Source organism: Protopterus annectens, chromosome 10.part0 (assembly GCF_019279795.1).
Source record: "Protopterus annectens isolate FY-2018-M chromosome 10.part0, PAN1.0, whole genome shotgun sequence".
Classification (NCBI taxonomy): Eukaryota; Metazoa; Chordata; order Ceratodontiformes; family Protopteridae; genus Protopterus; species Protopterus annectens.
The window spans coordinates 1431939398-1431962892 of NC_056744.1; the positions used below are offsets into that span (position 1 = coordinate 1431939398).

At 41.8% G+C, this 23495-nt stretch overlaps 1 protein-coding gene across 1 annotated transcript in view; it reads left to right on the forward strand.

Moving 5' to 3' along the window:
- Positions 1-23495, forward strand: part of WDR47 (WD repeat domain 47) — a 2078858-nt gene that overhangs the window by 424630 nt on the left and 1630733 nt on the right. Inside the window, exon 5 of the mRNA XM_044086053.1 lies at positions 20793-21595. Within this exon, the coding sequence (XP_043941988.1) occupies positions 20793-21595 (803 nt within the window). The remainder of the gene's footprint in view (positions 1-20792; positions 21596-23495) is intronic.

Consider the following 23495-nt stretch of genomic DNA (forward strand, 5'->3'; position numbering starts at 1 on the left):
GGTGCAGCAGAACCATTTTGATGCCTTATGAGTGGTCTCTGAGTCTATAAGTGGCGGACATGATATTTCAGAAATGGGGTCATCCTTGCTGCGATCTTTTTGCCTGTCCTTCCAACAAGAAGTGCAGTGAGTTTTTCACCTTGATCCCCCCTCCAAGGGAGTCACTCAGGGATGCTCTAGTCCATGCTTGGCCCTGCCGGTCTACTTTATGCTTACCCCTTTCTCCCTCCGATTCTTCAGAAAGCTCAGCAGTTAGAGAAAAGTCATCCTCATTGCCCACTTCTGGCCTTGCCAAGTTTGGTTCCCACTCTTTGGTCTCATCTGGTGTGTCTGCCCTGGACTCTGGATCCAATTCCAGCTCTCCTTTTACATCCGTCAGGGGTTCCACACCCAGACTTACTCAGCCTGAAGCTCACTGCATGGCTTCTCCAGTTCCTTTGTTGGCGAGAACTCCCAGGCTCTCTTTACCAGTTAAAAAGTTTTTGGTTGCAGCTCATAAGGCCTCTACTAGAAAAATTTACTCCAGTAAATGAAAACGTTTTTCCATCTGGGCAGCACAACATAAGTTGGATCCTTTTACAGCTCCTATTCCCACCAGTTTGGATTTTCTACCCCATACCTTCCACAACGGAGCTAGTTTTGCTATGATTAAAGTTTAATTGGCAGCCATATCAAATTTCCGTGTGGGTGAGAATTCTGCCTCCCTGGCTTTTAAAGGGTACTTTCCTCCATATGCCACCAATGAAGGACCCCACGCTTCCTTGGGATCTTACTTTGGTTCTGCAGGCCCTGGTTTCTCCTGCTTTCGAGCCAGCTGCCACTGGTGGCTATCACTTATGCAAGCAGGTCTCTGAATTTTAGGTGTTGTCAATTAAGCCTTCTTATCTTGTCTTCCATAAAGACAGAATGACTCTTCGTACCAACCCTTCTTTCATGCTCAAGATGGCATCCAAAGCTGACATTAACAAGGTGATTAATGTGCCAGTTTTCTTTCCAAATTATCAGAACAAAGGGGAATACAAATTGCATTTGCTTGATGTCCATAGGCAGTTGTGCTTTTATTTGGATATAACCAAAAATTTATGACAGTCTGATCAATTTTTGGCATCTTTTTCAAAGCTTCATTTGGGAAAGCCTATTTCTAAGATCATGCTTGCTCATTGGATTTCCAGTTGCATCTCTGCAACTTATCACACTAATTTTACATGGCCCTGTCTGGGTACATTCCACAAGGTAAGTGTGTACTTCTGCAGCATTTTGGTCCCGGGTTCCTATTGATGACATTTGCTCTACTGCCACTTGATCCTCTTCACATACTTTTATTTCCTGTTACAAACTGTACATTCTGTCCAGGAGCACCATGCTCTTGAATATCCTTCTATGAGGGCCCCCCAAGGTTATTGTTGCTAGGGACTCTGTCCCGTAGGTTGAAGACCAAATGAAAACAACAACTTCAGATAAAGGAAGTTATGTACTTACCATAATGTTCCATCTGAGTTGTTGCTTTTCTTTTGTCTTCAACCGTCCCTCCCTTCTTCCCCCTGCCTTTGGACTTGTGTTGTGGACCAGACAGATGCAGGTGCAAGCTTATCATCTTCTTGGTCTTGTATTTGAGTCTGGGGTGTGTGTATCCCTTCAGTGGTTAGGGGTTAAGGTTACTCTGCTCTGGGTTGGGTGTGTTGTCCTTCAGCAAATGTGATCTGAGGGGAGGAGGGAGAGTGTGGCATTATGGGTATGGGAGGAGCTTGGATTTTGGCTCAGATGCTGGTGTTTGCAGCCAAGTCGGGTCCAACCTCAGATCTGAGTCCCATAGGTTGAAGACAAATGAAAAGCAACAACTCGGATGGAATGATATGGTAAGTACATAACTTTTTTTACAGTTGTGAATGCTAATGTCAGTTTTTTGTCTAAAATCTGTTTTTTGAATTCTTATATACTTTTAATAGGTTTTTTTGGGAGCAGTGTGTTTTTTACTTGAAAATCATCTTTTTGACTGGCACTTGGTTACAGACGCCTTCAGGCATTTCTACCTGTCTTTGAGGCTTAACCTATGGAGCAGTTACTGGTCTCCTTGGTTCTTACTTCCCCCATCCACAAGAAAAAGAAAGTTGACAGGAAGTGTTTGGATGTCTGGCTGACTCCAGTTTTGCTTACGTCTCTTCTTGTGGCTGGATTTGTTTTTTTGATCTAATAGGTTTCCCTGTCCATCTAGAATAAGGGAGATAGACATGTCCTTTGTGGCTTTCGGGTTTCCCTTTGCAGGCAAGGGAGAACCACTCTTGTCAGTCTTGGGGAGGAGGCATGTGAAAGTGTATTGCATAACTAGGAAAGAGAGTCTGAGCCCTGAAATAGCTTGCTTGCATTGGGGCAGTTCTTTTCTAGGGATTTTCCCCAGGAAAAGAAAATGAAAAGAAAAAACTTGGTTTCTACTGTTTTATATTTGAATGGACAGGGCAGGAAAAATTAGCTAGGGAATTGATTTCTACATTTTCTTTGTCTAATTCCTCTTCAGGAAAGAAAAGAAAAAGAGATGTGCAACGTTAGAACACTGTTGCAGTAGCCTAAGCTGTATGGATCCTACACCACTGCTATCAGATAGCTTTTAAAAGCTAAAGAATGTCTTCCATACACTCTGTCAGTAACTCAAGAGGAACTCCATATAAAGGACAGTTGGAGTGCAAAAAGCTCACAGTTTACTTGCTAGGAAACTGATTTGAAATCTTGGACTGTCATGGTCTGGTTTCTATTTCTTTGCCTTTAATAGCCAGTGTTTTAAACCAGAAATACTCGTTTGCTCAAGTTGTTAAAGCCACAGAGAGACTGGCCTTCTGCCTTTTGCCCTGCTGTAATACTGGAAAAAGATAAGTGTTTATTTTGAATTGTTTTCAGCACTTCTGTTTTACTACATATATCTGTAATCTGTATAACTGTTTTTTTTCCCCACCCACCTGCCCAGTTGTTGTGCTGGTCTTAAATCTTGGTGACTTTGAGTTGCCCGCCTCTGGTATGAAGTTGATACTGGACACTCCCCCCAGTCACATTACATCAGCTCATTCTACTGTTTATAGTGAGAACTTAGTAAAGGCCCACCCCTTTAGCTTCTGAACCTTGAATTATCTCATTATCTTCTTTCTTTTCACTTTCTACTAAAAAAAAAAAAAAAAAAAAAAAAAAAAAATAGGTACCTCTTTCTACTTCATTTTGCAGTTTCCCGTATCTATTACTGCTTGCTGTTGTTCTTCTTTCGGCTTTTCCTGGTTAGGGGTCGCCACAGCGGAACTCAGGTCCGCTAATGATTAGCAGTAGATTTTTTACGGTGCCGAGGTGCCAGCTCGACGTCCAACCATCAGCGAAGGCACGGCCATTCTACTCATGTCTTTCGAACGCCACTCGACCGCAGGGAGGACATGCAGACTCCACACAGAAGGCGCTCCAGCCAAGAATCAAACGGGAGAACCTCTTGCTGTGAGGCAACAATGCTACCGCTGCACCACCGTGGCTTATTTATTACTGCTTGCTATTAACCTCACTAAATTGATAACAGTATTTTACTGAATTGCTGCTTTATTAGTGTTGTCTGTTACTGTCGTGATTTGTGAGCTGTTGTTTCAAAGCAATCTACTGATTAACTATATTTCATTGCTATCTACTGCAATTCAGTACTGTTTAACTGCATTTTACTGCATTTTGTTGCTGTTTAACTGTAATTTGTCATACTGCAAGTGCTATTCTTTTGACTATAAGTGATTAATCTGTGCATCATTGAGTTTTTAGTTCTTAACCTTAAAATCAAGTAGTATAGTCTAAATACAAGTCTGCAGCATCCAGAGCTTCAGCTGCACGGTTTTAAACCCTTTTTGGGGTATTCCTGCTACAAGTTAACTGTTTTTTTCTGAAAAAAAAAAAGCAAACAAAAAAGTTCTAAGCTTGTTTTCCACCTTTCCTGTTACTAGAGTAATCCAAATACATATTTGCTGTACCCAGGACTGTTTAAGTTTCTGAGTTCCCCAGACCTTTTTGTGTTAGAAAGAAGCCTTCCAGCTTATCAGTTGGAGTGGTAAGCACTAGGTAGCCTATCTACTACAAGAGGAGTGATTTCTGGCTCTGAAATTGTAGTTTATTGTCTGTTTGGGGAATTTTTCTATCCCTTTCAACTTTCTGGTTTATAGGTTCATAGGTTCATACTAGGCTATCTGCCCTAGGGCATTTATAAGCCTAGCCAGAATGTGTTTGGCTTTCGCCACCCATTTTAAATTTATTTTGCTATGCCCTTTTTCGAGGTTAGTATACTGTGCCTCTGTCTAACAGTGACACAGAAGTGATGCCTGGGGTAAACCTACGATCTCCCATCCACTCATCAAGATTCCTCTTGAAGAGAGTCAATGAGGGACTCTGCCTAACCTGGACTGGGATTTTATTCCAGAGTGAAGGGAGCCTCTGGGTTATGAATCTGTCCCTCCAGCATGTCCTATTTATTTCAGTGCTGAGGTTCAAGTCTCTCGAGCACGTAGCTCGATGGGATTTGGATTTTCTGAGGTGCAGCATGTCCATTAATTCCGGGTTGGACATGGCTTTATCTGTCAGGCACAGATCGCCTCTGAACAGGCGGTATGCCACTGAGTAGAGCTGGAGTTTCTTTAACCGGGCAGCATATGGCATCTGTTTGAGCCCTTTGATCCTCTTGGTGAGGTACTTTTGGGGTCTTTCCAGTTGCTGCAGGTGTCTGGTAAGGTACATCCCAAAAGGGGCATTGTACTCAATTATGGGCCTGATGAGGGATGAGTAAAGAGGCACGATGACCTCCCTGATCTAGATGTGAATCCCTTCATGATTAGGTGGGCTATATAAAATGTTTTTCTAACCACTTTGGCCACGTGGTTGTCAAATGAGAGATTGCTATCAACTTGGGTCCCCAGGTCCCTAATTACTTCTTCTGTACTTAATGGATTACCACCTATGTGGTAATTTGTGGGCACTTTGTTTTTGCCAAAGGGATGACTATACACTTTTTGGCATTTAGCTTGAGGTCATGGCTCTGGCACCAGTTGTCTGTTTCTATGAGGCCCTTTTGGAGGATGCTTGTGTCGGCTGGAGAGTCGATTATGGCGCCCAGTTTGCAGTCATCCATGAACTTGGTCAGCCACAGTCCTTCCGTGTTGGCCTGTACCTCCGAGAAATATATACCGAACAAGAGAGGTCCCAGGACTGAGCCTTGTGGGACACCACTTGTAACTGGTTTGGAGTCTGACATGGCTCCAGCAATTCTAACCATGTGGGTTCTGTCCTTGAGCCAGTTTGCAATCCATCTAGTGACATAGGGGTTTATATTTAAGCTGGTGAGCTTATCTATAATGCCCGAGTGGGGTATTGTATTGAAGGCTTTTGCGAGGTCCAGGTAGGCTGTGTGGACCACCTTCCCCTCGTCAATGGCCTTGGTGACTGTTTCAAAGAAATCAACCAGGGTTTAAGAGGCAGGATCTGCCCTTAACAAAGACGAACTGGGTAGGATCCAGTGTCTGTAGGTCCCCAATATCTTTATTTATGAGGTCCATGATGATCCTTTCCATAGCTTTGCAGACCAAGCTAGTCAGGCTTATGGGGCGATAGTTTCCAGGATCCGTTGAGGCACCACCTTTATGGAGAGGGACCACTGTTGCTGTACGCCACTCTTTGTGCACATATCCTGTAGTAAGGCTGAGATTGAACAGTAGTTTTATGTTTGGGTTTAGCTCTTCTTGAAGTTCATGTAGGACACAGCCCGGGACACCGTCTGGTCCCATTGATGCTGCGTTTTTTGTTTTGGAGAGGGCAGCTCTTACCTGAGCATCTGAGATGTCAGGGGGGCAGCACTCTGCTGGGATAGATATTTGCCCTTTTGGTGGGGGGGGGAGAAGTTTGCGCTGAACCTGTCAGCTAGGATGTTGGCAATGTCTGTGGGTTCGGTGTATTTTTTGTTATTTTGGACTAATTCTGAGCATATCTGGGAATTACCACCCAGGTTCCTAACATAACTAAAGAAAGCCTTGTGATTATCCTTAGTGTCCTGTGCAATTTTTCTCTCGAAGCTGGCCTTAGACAATTTTATGAGTGCCCGTAGTTTTTTGCTAATACTGATCAGTGATGCCTTCCCTTTTTGGGATTTTGCTCTATCATTTAGTAGCTTCCTCCTCCTATTGTATAGTTTGTTTATGGCTGGGGTCCACCAGACAGGACGTCTGCCTTTGGAGGATTGGGTCTTGGTTTTATTTGGGATCGCATGATCCATGCATTCCTGAAGGTGTTCATAGAATGCGTTTATAAAGGATTCTGCGGTCTGGGCCGTATTTTCCACAGGCCTGGGGGCTTTGAAGGATTCCACCTCGGTTTTGAGGAGTGTGAAATTTGCTTTAGAGAAGTTTTTCACTGTGGTTTTCTGGGCAGGGGGTGGGGTCGGGATGTGAATATCCAGTGAGATTAGTTTATGGTCTGATCTTACCAGTGAGGGATACACTTCTGGTCTGGAGCATAGAGTCCCCATGTTGGTGATGTTCAGGTCCAGTATGTTTTCCCCTCTTGTGGGAGTGATAACAAGTTGTTCCATAGCATTTGAGTTTATAAATTCTAGGAACCTTTGGGCTAGGGTGTTGGAGCTAGAGTAAATGCTCCCAGTCTATGTTTGGGTAGTTGTAGTCGCCCAATATAATGGTGTTTGGAGAGACCTTCATATTTTCCCGTGTTCTCAGGAAGGCCGAGTGGGGTTCCTGGGTTTGGGAGGGTGGTCTATAGCAAGCTATAAACTGGAAGGCAGTTTTACCCATTGTTAGTTGCACATGGATAGTCTCTGATGCTTCATGCTTTGCCACCAACCTGGAGGTGTGGGTATCTTTGATGAATATCGATACTCCCCCTCCTTTTGTGGTTCGGTCCAAGTTTTGGGGCCGAAAAGCATGATATGAGGTATAACCTAGTAGTGCTGGGGTGCTCTCGAGATCCCTGAACCAGGTTTCTGTTACTGCACAGATATCGATGTTCTCCATGCTAAGGAGAGTTTCGAGTGCGTGCATCTTGAGGTTTAGACTTCTGGCGTTGAGTAGCATTACTCTGTGTTTGTGTTAGTTTAAGCACTGCGGATCCTGTTTTTGTATCCTGCAGACTACAAGAGCAACGGAAAGGAGAAACAGACTTTAAGTGCCTCCATTTTGATTTTTTATGATTACACTGTTTTCTGCACTTATGTCTTTTTTTTTTCATTTAACTACATTTATTTTAACTGTATTTGCTTTAATATTGCTACACACTCAAATGTGCTGGCTTGCACTGCATTTAAAATATATTACCGGTGCCAGAAAGTCTGCACTTCAGTTTTTCACTTAGATCTTGCTAGATCTATTCTCTCTTGCACTTTAATTAGCTTATTTACCTAGCACTTCATCAGACTTTTTGTAGCAATTATTGTTAGCACACATAAGTGCTGTCAGCACTAGATGTCCTATAAGGAAATAGCTCCAGTACTTGGTAATGATGGCCATCCCTCCTGGCATGTCTAAAGGCCAGTTTCCTGTGCTTTCTGCTATTAATCTGGTGAACTTGGGCTTTCTGAGGCAGTGTAGCAACTGCCTCATATACACAGACAACCCTCTCCTCTTACCTCCCAACACTCAGACTTGTGAGAGATGCGCTTATATCTCCAAATTAGAAGCCATACACTCTCCAGCCAAGACCGGAATAGCTGGTCAAAAGGAGAAGGTCAACACCTGCACCACACCACATGGAACACATAGCCCTCCAGAACACCCACCATCACAGCCCTCACATAAAAACACAAACCGCACACTCACCTTTGTGGAGGCTCTCAATATAAATCTACCCAAACAGCAGAGACCTCCAAGGCAGAAACGCACTTGACCACCACAACACAGCACAAACCACAAGACACATAGCTCACCTACTCAGTGTGCCCTTCAACCTAAGCCTCTAAGGCAAAATAGCTTGACCAATACAATAATCATAGGTGACTCAATAGTGAGGCACACTGATGTCCCACTCACTAGTTTGAATAAGGAGAAGATAACAGTCAGCTGTCTGTCAGGTTCTAGAATCCGACACATAACACATGCACTCAGGTCACTCCACCACAAGTACAAGTATGACTCTGTCATTGTCCATGTAGGTTTGAATGACCTGAGATGCACCTCCCTGGACTACATGAAAAGAGACATGGTGGAGCTCTTGGATTATGTGACCCAGGCAGGTATGACCCTAGCCCAGAGCAGCATCCTACCATCACCCAGAATAATACCACAGCACAAAGAGAAAATGATTGACTTCAATTGGCTAAGTTTCTGGTGTTATTCTAAGGGGTCCAGTATCTGTCTGCTTGGGATAACATGATTGACAGACCTCGATGCTTTGCCAGAGATGGTCTGCCTCGGTCACCCCTGGGTTTCCGGGTACTGGCTAAGGCTCTTGCCACCCCTATAGTGCCTTTATTAGGTGGTGTTCCAAAGATCCAATTACCACCATAACAGCTATAAATAAATGCAATCTGAGGGTCATGCTGCTCAATGCTAGAAGTCTAAATCTCAAGATGCACTCGCTCGAAGCACTCCTCAAAATGGGGAACATCGACATTTGTGCTGTAACAGAGACCTGGTTTAAAGCAGCAGAAAGCACTTCTGCACTACCAGGCTCATTCCACATCTTTCGGCCCTAGAACATGGACCAAAGTTCCAAAGGTTGTGGTGTCTCCATATTCATAAAGGTTGTACACACCTCCAGACTAGTAGCCCAGCATAATGCATCTGAGATACTCCAGGTACAACTAACACTGGGTAAGACTAAACTAAAAAACGATGCAGATGTACCACCATAGATGCGATAAGACTCTCAGTTTTAATAAAACTCAGTAGAAACAGACAAGACAAACAAAAAAGAATGTGGGATATGGGATAAGCGCATCCGGTAAAACCTTCTGCAGATCCTTTATGAACTCCCACCAAGACAAAACCTTTAAAAACAGTATTCAGGCAATCATGCTGTTAAGGGGTGGCCCCTCTTCCATTACTAATAGGAACAGATGCCTTTAGTGATAGTCCTCCAAAATTACAAGTAGCAGAAGTAAATTCTGCTTATTCCCTCTTCCTGTTTTTATTTTTTATATATTTATACTCCGTTCTTTCAGAGTAGGTTTTAGAGGTACCATTCCATTTAGGCCCAGAGGTTTATCTGCTCTCAATTTCATAATCCATTTGGTCTCTTCCACCTCTGTTCTGTTTCCCAGGTCACCACCCCTTGGGGTCTCGTCCAACTTCATTAATGCCATAAACTTAAAACTATGATTTCCTTCAGCCCTAATGTGTTGGTAAAGTGCATTCGTAACTACTTAATTTCTTCTATCCGACAAGTGGCATAAGATCCGTTCCTTAAATGCCCTGTTTGTTTTATGTACATAGTAGCAAGGGCATGCCTCACAAATGGCTAGATACATGATATTCTTACAAGTACATGTAGCATAATCCTGAAAGGAATAACTCTTTTTAGTGACAGGATTTTCAAATACATTGTGTCCGTATGAAGGGGCAAGCTTTACAAAAGCCACATCTCCAGGTGCCTTTACGTTGACTCCATATAATATATGTACTGGTATCTAAACCATCATGCTTACAGAATAAGCGATGTCCTTCTATTCCCATGTTGCAGTATTCATACTGTGGGATTTCCAGCCCTCAGGTGACCCAACGTCGGCTTCTATACAAAAGCTTAAGCCTGGCTGCCCTAGGATGTCACACGTAGGGCCATAAAACATGGAGTATAAATGTGACATCAGCACACACGGACCCCAAAACATTTCAGCCACAGACGACGATAGCTTCGACCGCTTCACTCCTATGTCCGAAGACTTCAAAAAGATAAGTGCCCCATTGGAATTTGTATTTTTCAATCTTGCTTAAGCTTTAGCTTGGTTGCTGTAGTTTTTCTATTAGTTGATATCGGAGAAAAAGAGTAAATGTAGTTGCGGGTGCCATATTCCGCACAAAGACTCCCACGACTGCTGTGTCTTTTGCCTAGGTAGAGAGCACAACCATAAGGCCTGCTCTGTATGTCAGTCCTTCGTACCCAAGACCTTACGCAGCCATCTGGCTGCGTTAAATCTGTATTTAGAAAGTCAAAGGCTTAAACGCCTCACGCTTAGGATGGATCCCGAGTTGGCCGCCCAAAGCCAAACAACCTAGGAAGAAGGCCATTGTCTGCAAGCCTTCTCCAGATGCCGCTCCGCCTTCAGATGTTCTGCCAACTGCCGTTCTAGTGGCCGAGGGACACCTGATTACTCCGGGTTCCAACAGTTCTGCAAGAGGCCGTGTCACTAGCCACGGAGAGCACGTCCGAGGAGTTGCTACAGACGTCGGCCATAACCGACGTCGAGGGGGAACCATTGCTTGATCGGCTGATCTAGACTTCTCCTACTCCAGTGCAGGCCTCTATTTCCCTACCTATCCGGATGCCCACTCCTACAACATGGAAACAAAAAATGAAACACTGGAGCCCGATGCCTGAAGCAGCTCCAGATTGGGAATCCTTCACTTCTTCTTCTTTGATGCAGGCCTTTATGGCACTTAGGCCTACAGGCCCTACTCCCACCAGCATTCCTTTGCTGAGTCCTAGGCCGGCCTCTGCATCCTCCCTGCCTTTAACTACTACTCAGCAAGCATTTACTCAAGATGACCCTGACCAGTCTTACTCCTCCTCTGAGGAATCTGTCTCCTATGTTTCTCAGATTGCCTCTCCCATAGACTATTACTCCCCATGATGAGGACTCTAGTGAAGGGGACTCCCACCTGAGGATATTTCATTTAGGAACCCACTCATCCATGGGATTTAACAGTTCTTCAGGTTTTGTCCCAACCTCCCTTTGAGCCTTCAGCCAAGGCAGATTTAAAGTTCTTATCATGGAAAACTTTTCCTGGTCTTCATTACATTGGCGAAGAGTATCAGAACTCCAGGAGGTTTCTTCCCTGCCACTGTGTCTGATTTTTCATATGGACAAGGGTATCCTTTCAGATTAACCTTTCCTTCCTACCCTGGGTAGCATCAGAGATAAATTAACCTGTCCATCATTCTATTCATTTTCTTTGAGTTTTTCCAACAAGGGAAAATACATGCTGCTTCTGTTGGATGTTCATGGACAACTTGAATTCTATATTCACAAAACTAAAGATTTCAGAAAATCAAATCATTGTTTCTTTTTCGAGAGTTAAATTGGGCAAAGCAGTATCTAAAGTAACCTTAGCTAGATGGCTCACTGATTGCATTTCTTTTGTGTACAAGGATAAAGGACTGACATTGCCCAGACCATGTAAGGCACATTCACCAGATCTATGCCACATCAACTACTTTTTGGTACAGACCCTCTATAGATGACATTTAAGCAGGTGTCACATGGTCCAGTGCTCATACCTTTGTAACTCATTACAAAGTGGACCATGTTTCTAGAAATAGGGCAACATTTGGATCTGCTGAACTCCAGAATATCCTTCCTTGAGGACCACCCAAGGTTTCTGTAGCTGGGGACTCTGTCCCATCAGTTGAAGAATGGATGAAAAAGACAATATCGGATATAAAAGTTATGTACTTACCATAACTCTGCATCTGTGTTGTCCGTTTCTTCCTTCCTTAACTTCCTACCGTCCAGCCCCCTTCCTCTCTTTATAATCTCCTAGTAAGTCCTGAGTGGTATTTCCTGTCAGTCTTGCTGTGTGAGCTCTAGTCCCTCTGCCTTCTTCTTCTCTGTCTTTATTTTATAGTTGGTATACCACTTGTTTTAGAATATGTTAATGGTTGGATGCCCTTTGATATGCACTGATTAGTGAAGTAGAGGGCAAACTCAGTTTGAGGTAACTAAAGAGAAGGGAGGATTGTGAGTAAGGGGATGATCATGAGCTACAGAGCCTAAAGTCTAACAAAATGTCCGAAGCCAGATCTGCCACCCATCAGCTGAGGAAGGACAAAAACAGACAACACAGATGCAGAGTTACGGTGAATACATCATTTTTATTTATAATTTGTAAATTTTTAGTATGTCTAAGCAAGCAGTCTTTGTAGATGACAAGCCAGTGGCATCACACTTTTTCCAATCTGATAATTCTTTATCAAATGCTGCAGTTTTGCTTGTTCCTTGACATCTTCGTACATCCTTGGAAAGAAGAACAGTGGAGATTAAGTTAATTCAGTTCATTCTGGCTGTCAGTGGTTTGAATCTGGATATTGGTTTTATGAGACACTATAGTACCTATTGTTTTCCTTTTGAGCAACTAACAGTAGAGACAAAGTATAGTGAAGAGCAACAAATATTTTTTTCTTTCTTTTTCTGGTAATCAGACCTCTTAACTGCACCTATTTTACAATTTTCAGGCCTGATTTACCCTTTCACGGGATGTCCCTATTTTTCAGGCTTTGTTTACCGCTTCACACATTTTTCTGATTCCTCCTTATTGCATGTGATTTTTAAAAATGTCTAGTACATGGAAAACCATGCTACATTATCAACATTCTAGCAGCACCAGTAATTTATAGAAAGAGTACACACATCTTACCTCTCCCTCTTTCTGAAGCAAAAATATGTGACATTGTGCGTTAGAATTTTGCAGTAGTTTATCAACAACCCTTGGGGAAAAGTCTTATCGTTGATTGACACTATGCAATAATTGATCAGACACTCTGATAATGGATTGGACATACTTATAAGGTAACTGTATACATTAAGACCTGTTATAGTGTCAGGCTATTGTAAATAGTGTGCATAGTTATTTAAGATGTTATGTATAAATATTATGGAATTCAACCAAATGTATTTGAAAAATATAGAACATTTTGAGGGAAAAAAAAGAATTTTGCAGTACAGTTCGTTAAAGTCTACAGATTTTACACAGTGTCTTTGATAACGTGTTTATATTTTTCTCTCATTTTTGTCACAATCTGATTTTTAAACAAGTGTTTATGGGTAGTATCCTACATGTCTACTGGAAATGCGAAGAGTTGTGTGCAGAGGCACTTAAAATACACCTTCCTAAACCATCAAATGGCAACACCTATCATCTGCAATCAGTAAAGCACACACCAAAAGCAAAACTTAACACCACACACAAGTCTACTCCCAACGATCCCCAAGAACAAATCCCACAAGGCAAGCAAACACTTTCCTAGTGCTTTTGTCATAGGGGATTCTGTTGTATGACAAACGGATGCCCTCTCACCAGGCTGGACGAGAAAAAGGTAATGGTTAGTTGCTTATCTGGTGCTAGGAACCGCAGTATCATGCACACATTCAAGTCATTGCACCACAGGTACCAAAATGATTCTATCATAGTCTGTGTGGCTGTAAATGACTTGAGATGTACCTTACTGGACTTTATGACGCGACATTATAGATTTTTCTCTGAATATGTGTCACAGATATTTGTCTCTTGCATTAAGCAGCATTCTACTTTCACCAAGGATAATGCCACAGTATGAACAAAAAATGATTGATTTTAATAATTGACTTAGTTTCTGGTATCACTCCAGGGAGATCCAGTATCTATCAGCATGGTAGGACATGGTTAACAGACCATGCTACTTTGCTAAGGGTGGTCTGCGCTTGTCCTCCTTGGTCTTTTGGATATTGGCTAAAACTTGTCCACCTCCTTAGAGCCATTTTTAGGCAATTTCTAAATGATAAAACTACCAACATAGCAAAAACTCCACCCCTACAAGCTCTCCTTACTCAGGAGTGTGTGGACATGAGACTCTGTTTAAAGCCACAGAAAGTACTGCAGCAGTGCAACGAAAGAGTGCCCTCCACACATTTAGGCCAACAGCAGCACAGACAGGGGTTAAAAGTGGAGGTGTCTTTATCAATGGTAGCAGCAAATATATCTCCACCTTGGTTAAACAGGGTGATGCCTTGGCATTCATCCATGTCCAAGTCTCCATAGACAAGGTTCCTTACCATGTTCTGGCCAGCTGCAAATCACCGTCTATTACCCACGAAACTCACAACTCTTTCTAGACCTATTAGAGGTGCTCACCATACAAACAAATACCCTATTCATAGGAGACTAACTATCCCTGTATAGACTGGTAAATGTAAACTGCCTCTGACTCACAGGCGCAGCGTTTCCTGGATTTTATCAGCACAAACACCCTGGGCCAGATAGTGTGTACTCCAGCCAGAAGAACAAACATACTGGACCTAGTACTCACCAATTGGAATGCGTTGCACCCTTCCCCATGTCACATCCTCACTGGGGAGGTCAGACCACAAAGCTGTTTACTTTGAAGTAAAAAAATCAACCAAGAAAACTCAACTAAATCCACAATAGTTAGGCGCTATTCTAAAGCACACTACATCCTATTAAACAATAGTTTGCCAAAATTCACAGCTGCTCCAAACCCTAAGAAATCCACTACATGTGCAGAATTATTTACAGAAACCCTGTACAAATATGTAAATGGCTTTATTGAAGTATGCCACATAAGCCCAAATCTAAGGCCAAAAACAAACCTCGCTGGTGGAATCTTTAACAGGGTGTAGAACAAATGGAAAAAAGTCCTAGTTAAAATCAGAAAGAGCAACTCTCATAGAGACAAGAGTTCTCTGATTCAAATAAACAAGAAATGAAGAGGTTTAATAAACTCCAAAAAGGCCAATTATAAGGTCAGGAAAGCTTCTCATGCTAAGGACAATCACAAGATCACCTTCAGCTATGTTAGGAACCTTAAAGGTAACACTCAGCATTGTGGAGAACTGGTTGTAAATGGCACAACCTTCACTGACTATTGTGACATAGTGAATCTGCTGGCTGCTAAATTTAGCTCCAACTTCAACCCCCCCCCCCCCAATGAAATCCCTTCTAGGATGCCCACCCCCCAACTATCAACAGGGAGCAGGTCCTGATGGTGGCAGCTATGGCCAAAATACTGCCTCAGTGGGACTAGACAATATCTCTGGCTGGCTCCTAAATAGCATAAAACACAACCTAGCAGGACCACTTCAGACACTCTTCAGCTACAGCCTCAAAACAAGTTATGTGCCAGGTGAATGTAGGGCTGCAACAGTCATCCCTCTTTATAAGGGTGGGCCATCAGCTAACATTGGGAAGTACAGACCCATGCCGTGGAACAGATTATCATGGAAATGATCAGCAAGGACATTGATAACCTACAGACACTGGACCCATCCCAGGTTGGCTTTTTTAAGGGAAGGTCTTGCCTACTTACCTGGTAAACTTCTTTAAGAGGGTCACCAAGGCTATAGATGAGAGGGAGGTGGTTCATACCCCTACCTTGACCTGGCCAAGGGATTCAATACAGTACTCCACTCGGGTATTATTGAAACACATTCATAACTAGGCATAAATCCCTGCATAACTTGCTGGATTGCTAGCTGTCCACAGATAAGACCCTCGAAGTTTGGATCATTGAGACCACCTCCTCAAGGAGACCACTCGCCAGCTGAGTATCCCAGGGCTCCGTGTTGGGCCTGCTTCTGTTTGGCATGTACTTCTCGAAAGTTAAAGCTAATGTCAAAGGCCTGTGGCTCACCAGGTTCGCAGATGACTGTAAACTGGGAGCTGTCATAGATTTTAACCCGCGACACTAGCATCCTACAAGACGGTCTAACAAACAAATGACTGGTGCTAAAACCATGGATTAAAACTCAATACAAAGAAATGCATTATAGTGTGCCTTGGAAAATCATCCACCCAAACTAATTACTCCATTGATACAACATCCTTAAGTGTTGACCAAGTTGTTAGGGATCTGGGAACATATGTAGACAGTAATTTGGCCTTCGACCAACACAAAGCCAAGATATTAAGAAAATCATTCTGTGTCACCCAGCTCATAGCAAGGGTATGGTATCCAGGTCCAGGGAAGTTATAGTACCACTATACTCAACCCTTATCAGACCCATCATTGATTACAGTGCCCCCTTTGGCTTGTACCTAACCAGGCACTTGCTCCTCACAGTTGGAATGCCCTCAAAGGTTCCTCACCAGTGGAATTCAGGGTATCTACACCCTGTCCTACACAGATCACCTTAAGACCCTGTGTCCATACACAAGTTTCCTATAGGTTACTTAAAGGTTATCTATGGCTGGCATATAAGGCATCCTCAGATCCAGCTCTGATGAATCTCTTGCACATTTGTTAAATAAATAGCACCAGGAACACCAGATCCAAGTACCTCAACTTTGTCTGTGACATAAGTAGAACATGCTGGAGAGACTGATATGTGTCTCAAAGGATCCCCACACCATGGAATCCACGTAAAGCAGGTTCATCCCTGACACCATTCAAACAAAACCTTAATCATTGGATGGTAAATAGCAGATTCACCCTTGGTCTGGCCCCCATGTCTCTGATGACAGAGGTGGACAATAAGTAAATTAATCCCCAACTAATATACCCCCACATAACCATTAGCTAACTCCTTACTAACATACCCCACCATATAGGCGTCTAAGGTACTCTGGGACAAAACTGAATTGGGTTGCGCGACTAGGCTTATAAAGATCCTGGTGATCATTAGCCTAGTGTAAACCTATGAGCCTATTTGATATTCAGATTTTATACTACTTAGATGTTCATATTTTTAGCTTGAAGTTCCTACTTTTCAAGGGCCTTTGTTCCCATTTCCATTGTCTGCAGGTTGAGAGATATGCTGGTAGTGCAAGATTTATGATGAATTTACTTAGAATCCAAACTGCTGACTGTCTCAGAATATTAACAGTAACTGTTAAGATTACAGAGGTCTGTTTTAACACCTGTTTTATTCATGACAGGAAGTAGTTACTTTTGCATAAGGCAACATTCTGCTCAGAGCAGTAGCAACCATAAATTTATCAGTCAGTAAAGCCTTAATGTTCAGACAGTTTTAAAAGTATATTAAAACTTTGCCCAGTTCTGCTGTTCTTCAGAATCTTAGACTGATGTAACAACATATTTTCTGTTTTCTTCCTTTCTCTCTTTCTGCCTTTTTCTCAGTTTGCTAAAGCACAGCTTGTGTAGTGTTACTACATACAACGGCCATACATTTCTAACCTTATATATTATTATCTTAGTAGTCCCTGCCTTTCTCATAATTGTGAACTGGAGATTGTTGTTAAATCATATTTTCTATTAACTAAAACATGAGTGCTTATTTTCACATATTAACAATTTATAAATTATGACTTCTAATTAAATTTTAGAGCATTCTGTCCGAGTATTATCTTCTCTGCTAAATGAATGCAAATGTAACATGCCAAACTTTCCTTTTTATAGCATGGCATGACCCTGCATTTTACATTTTCAGTCTCTTTCTATGTCTTTCTCTCACACTTGTCTCCACAAACACACGTACACACTCACCCACACGAGCGCTTGCATAGTGTCTGTCTCTGAAGTGTAGTTCGATCTGCACATTTTTTTTTCATACTATCATTTTTCAAGTTTTTTTTTTTTTTTTCAGTCAAGTGACAATAAATTATGTTCTTGCCTTTCTAGGTGCAAATGGATATTTAAGATCCATGTCCAACATCAGTAACTTAACTTCTGATGAAGAGCTTATGCCAACTCGAAAGCTCAGTTTATTGCAAAACTTATGTTGATCCAATTTAATACTTGTTTTGCTAACTCTAAAACAGATCCTTTAGTGCTTTCCCTATCCAAAACTACTTATGCTAGACAGATTACTAAGGCTAACCCCATTTCCCCTGACGAGGATGGGGAAGCAGTTTACACATTTGGAAAGAAGGTGTACTCTTCTGCTACTTTCATAATTTTAAACTGTCAGGCTCGTGTTAAAGTTTTTACTTCTGTCTTTTAAATGCTTCTATAGTGTCTGCTTCTTTTATAATTAGGATTCCCCTATCCATTTCTCTTTGTCTATACTCTGATATCAGTACCTGGTAGGGAAAGCAATCACTAGCCTACAATCCAAATGTCTTCTTGGCCTTTTTCTCATTCTATTACCATTCCTTCTCAAATTGTTTGTTTCCAATGGCTTGGTTCCTTTGCCAGCTTCCGCCAGTAAATTTCAGCCTCTTTTTGTTTATTCTCTGTACACCCCTAATTGCAGCCCCCCCTATCGTCAGAATCTCCTTTCTCCATTCCCGTGTTGGTTTAGTTCTTGGTATGCTTTCTGCTATTTATTAATGTAATATTCTGTATGGCCATTTTTTTTTTCCTTAGGATCTGCATCCAAAATCATATTCTTTCATTATTTCTTGAATTATCTCTCTGCTTCATCATCATCCTTTTTCATTTTGAACTGTAGCTTTCTGCTTGTGTTTTATATAAGAGCTTTAATTGTGTAGCTCTAAATATCCCTTCAAATCAGCTAATCCTAAACCACCTCGTTTTGTTGGTAGGATCAGCTAATCCCACTTGACTGTTGGCCACTTCCTGTCCCAAATAAAATTCTTCAACTCTTTAATAATCAATGTCTGTAACTTCTCCTTTGGTGAATAAAAATATGCCTGACCTGTGTATAACAACTAAAGAGACTAAAAACGTTTACTGCTTGTGTCTTGCTATCCATATCCAGAGGAAGCACTTTCAGTTTCACAGTTTTTGTCTTATCTTTTGTTTAGTCTCTTCTCGTATATCCTTAGCTGCCATAACTGAGTCCTTTTCAATCCATACTCCAGTTTATCATGTCCTCTTAAACATGGGTATTACTATACCAGTTTATGTACGGGTACATAGTTTATAGCCTTTGTTTTATCTTCATTAAATTTATATCCTGATAAAACCTGGAGCTGTCTCAGAATATTCCACAACACTGAGATATCCTTTTTTGATTCCATCAGGTACAAAATAATATCCAGTCTGACATGGATTTTGTATAAAAACTCTGGCATTCTTTTATTTTTTCATTACTGATGTTTGCCAGCAATCAACAACCCCCACAGCCTATAGATCCTATTCACTCCCTACTGGGTGAGAGCTATTTCCAGCCTATTTGTTCTAGTGATGTGAGAGCTGATCACAAGGCTCTCAGCAAGATAACCTTCAGGGCTTTTTTGCTATGTCCTCCCCCACATTTCCCTTCCCTACAAATGCATGAAAGGGGAGACATGCAATGGGCACATGGTGTAGTTGTCCACAACTCCACATATGACTTGATTATAGCCAAGCCTCCTCCCCCCACACCACGGAGAGCATGTTTGAGTGATTCTTTTCTCCACCAGTGGTTCAAACTTAGAGGCATATCAGGGCAAGATCCCTGCAGTGTGCAAGCTGACACAAGCTGCTTACTGCAACCCACCTCCCTTGGCTTCCCTCGCATCTGAGCCACTAGTCAAACTTGGGTCATTTGTGTCACAGTTCTCCATCCCCCTGCACCATGGTGCCTGGGAGGCTATGATATTTTCTTTGTCATCTGCAGCTATGAAGCCTTTTCCTTGACATTTTTGCATTTCTCTTTTCTTACTACATAGTATATAACGTGTTTTCTGCATCTTCTAAACAAAATGCTGGAGATGTGCAGATTCAAAGGCAGGCTGTTGAAGCTGTATTTTTTGTAAACGGGCCCAATTTGGCCCTGTTTTTTGAGGGATATCCAAAAAGTTTGCAGGCTGTTTTTGGACAGAGATTTACAGTTAACTATCCTTATTAATACTTTGCGAGTGTTTATTGCAGATGGCATCCCTTTATGTGCGTTTCTTTATTCTAGTCTTTAACTGTAAACAGAAAATGTATTTCTGAGTTCTGGAAGTGAATGGTACTTCTTGACTTAAGTACGTGGAGATTTTGTTCAACAAAGAGTAATATGAGAAAATCTGTTGTAGTGTAGATTAAGCCAAGACTTTTGTTTGATTTTATTGATGCTAACTTTAGAATGATAGGTTTTCCTATTATTCCAGGTATGTAAATGTCTCTCATTGGTAAGTAGTTACTTTGAAATGAGATATTTATATACCTTGTTGATGTAGTTTTACTGTTCTTACCAAGCTGTGTTTTAGTTAATGTTTTTGTTGTTGCTGTGTTGGTCTTGAAAATTTAAATGAAATTATTTTAAAATCGTGTCTTAAAATATGTACAAAACACCACTAATACTGCTGCAGTACTTATTCTGTTATTTTATAAAGTGTTCACTTCATTTGGAAGGTATTAATCCTGGGTCTAAAAATCCTACTTACTGACAGTAGCGTCTAGTATCTACAGTAGTGATTTGCATATGAATTACCTTTTGCAGGCCGTTATTGAATCTCATGTTGTCCACCACTGCAGTTTGTAACACTGCAAATATTGTTTAACCAGATGGATGCTACTTGGTCACGTGAAACAAGTCATATTTTTCTGATGGACCTTTCCCCAAGTTTCCAAGTAAAATCAGAACATAGCTTTATCTAAGGAAAGTGGATGTTACTGAAGACTGAGTAGAAAAGAGAATTAAGTGCCAAAGGTTCAGGCTGAGCATTCCTGATGGTAGCCTAGCCTGAATTATCCCTGTCTTGGGACATTGTTGTACCTCATACTCCTTAGGCACTATAACTTTACCTATCAATACAGTCATTTTCATCTCTGATTATTTTTGTAACCTGTTTTACATATTTGCTTCATTATTTTTGCTATCAAAGTTCTGCTTCATACATAGTAACTGATATCCAATTAGTATGGATCTTTTCTTTGGGAAAAAAGGATGGTTTCTTTCACTACCTCAGCATTATTTCCTGTGCGTTTCTAAGTGCAGAGGTCCAAAAAGCCTGAAAAAAGAGATGTGCAGCTGTATTATTTATAGATAAGTATATATGATGCTCACTTTCATTTATTTATCTTTTTTACAGTTAGAGTACACAATGCAGGAAGCCGTGAAGTGTCTGCATGCACTAGAAGAGTATTGTTCTTCTAAGGAAGACTATAGTAAGCTGTGTTTGCTGCTCACATTACCGCGCTTGACTGATCATGCAGAGTTCAGGGACTGGAACCCAAGTACTGCACGTGTTCAGTGTTTTGAAGACTCCTGCATTATGGTGGCAGAATTCATCCCTGCAGACAGAAAACTGAGTGAAGCAGGGTTCAAGGCAAGCAATAATCGGATATTTCAGTTAATAATTAAGGGCATTCTGTATGAGTGCTGTGTGGAGTTTTGTCAGAGCAAAGCAACTGGGGAGGAAATTACAGAAAGTGAGGTTCTGCTTGGCATTGATTTACTTTGTGGCAACGGTTGTGATGATCTAGATCTGAGTTTGTTGTCTTGGCTTCAGAATCTTCCTGCTAGTGACTTCTCTTGTGCTTTTGAACAAAAGGTGTTAAATATTCATGTTGATAAGCTTGTGAAACCTACAAAAGCTGCATATGCTGACTTATTGACACCACTGATTAATAAACTTTCCCCCTATCCATCATCCCCTTTGAGACGACCTCAGTCAGCTGATGCTTACATGTCTCGCTCCTTGAATCCAGCTTTGGATGGGCTTTCATACGGATTAACTAATCATGATAAACGAATCTCTGAATTAGCAACTAAGACCTCACCTATGTCTCACTCCTTTGCCAACTTCCACTATCCAGGAGTACAAAGCCTCAGTCGAAGTTTAATGCTAGAAAACCCAGAGTGTCACAGCATTTTTGAAGAGTCTCCTGAACGGTATGTTTTAGAAGTAATTGCTGTTTATTTTATTTGAACGCTGTTAGTAAATTAGATGAGTAATGGCATAAGAGTCTAAATTAACATTGATAATTTTTAATCTTAGAAGCTTTTTATACTCAGAAACCTTGCTTTTATATTTTTCACAGGTACTTGCATACCAGAATAGTTTGTGGTACATTAGTCATTGCTTTAATTTATAATCTGATGTTTATGTTGTTAATCTTCTTTCCATTCATCACTGATGGGTTTGGTTCCAAGCCCTCGGAACCGAGTCGGCCTTTTTACCAAGCTCACGCCAGCCAAAAAACTCTCTCTGTTACCTCAGATCTCATTTACCGCGTAGCCATAAAGCCGCATTTCAGCCGAGTTCTCAACTAAGTGGAACTTTTTTGATATTTGTGTGAAAAATTTTGGATAGCTTCATATTTTATTAAGTGATTAGTATTGCCAGTGTCTTTTCTTCTGTCTAACATTGTTTTTCCTCTCTACCCGTTGTTACCATTGGCAACCTTTCAAGTACCATTGTTGGTATGTCCTTTCCTCCCTTACCCTTGTGGTATTTCTTCAATACCATAGTTGGTATTGTCTCTCTATTAGCTTTGACTTTTATTCAGGTGTTTCCCTTCCTTTCTCTACATACCAGTGTATTGTTATATTTGTGACCTTTGAAAGGAGTTGACTTTATTATAGTTGGATTATACAGTTGGCCTGTGTTTTTTTTTTCTATCAAGATGTCGGATAAGAAGGGTTCTTCAGGTTTTAAGCATTGCACTTCATGTAAGGGCAAGATGTTAAGTTGTCAATCTCGCCTTCATTCTTGCTGGATGGGTTCGGAGCCGATCCTCAGCTCCGACTCGGCACTTGCTAAGCTCGAGAGCTAATTTTACCAGCTCGAGGCAACCCTATATCCCATGATGCAAGGCGGAGATTACCCAGATCTCGTTTGCCGCTTCGCTAACGAGGTGCCTTCTTTTACCAGCTCTAGGTAAGTGAACAGTTTTTGAGACTTTTCGTCTACCCCCCTTTAAATTTATATATATATATTTGTGTTTTGTTAACTAACGACTTACTTTAGCCCTATTCCCGTCAGTGTTCCCTTTTTTTCGAGTAAATTATTCCCTTTTCCCTAGTTAGGCCTTAGGCCTTCCCCTCCCTAAATTTTTTCCTGTCAGGGATTGTTTGTGTATGACTGTGTGTTATCCCTGTTTATTTTAAATTGTTGGACTGAGTGTTTTTGTGTGTGTGTGTGTGTTACTGTTGTGTTTCCTCGACACAGTTATGTCGAAGGACACTAAGGTCGCAGGCGTCAAGAAGTGTGACTCGTGCTGTCAGAAGATGTCTCTGACAGACGATGTCTCTGACAGACGGTCACACTTCTTGTGTTTATTGCCTGGGACCTTCGCACCTGCAGGACTCTTGTGCTATCTGTCATGCTTTCAGCCCAAGAGTCCTGCAGGAGCGAAAAAATAAGCTGATATTAAGGGGCTTATTAAAGCCCGAGAGCTCCCCGACTAAGTCGGCGCCGGGGAAGCCCTCGAAACCTGTTAAGCCTTCGGCTCAGACTTCCAAGCCGTCGGCTTCAGGTTCATCCTCACCAGGTTCGAGATCGGCTCCGGCCGGAGTCGATCCTTCCACCTTACCAGTCTCAGTATCGGCTCCATCCGGTGCCGATACTGTCAAATCCAGACACTCAGTGTCGGCTCCAGCTGGAGCCGACGTATCTTCGGCTCCGATGGCTCCATTGATCTCAAAAAAGAGATCTCGATCTCCTTCAGTGGAATCTATACATTCGGCTCTGAGATCACCCTTGCTCTCGGAGCGGAGCCATCAGAGCCGTTCTTCTCGGTCATCCAGGCTATCTGATCACGACCTCGAGAGAGTGGTGAGTAGACTATTA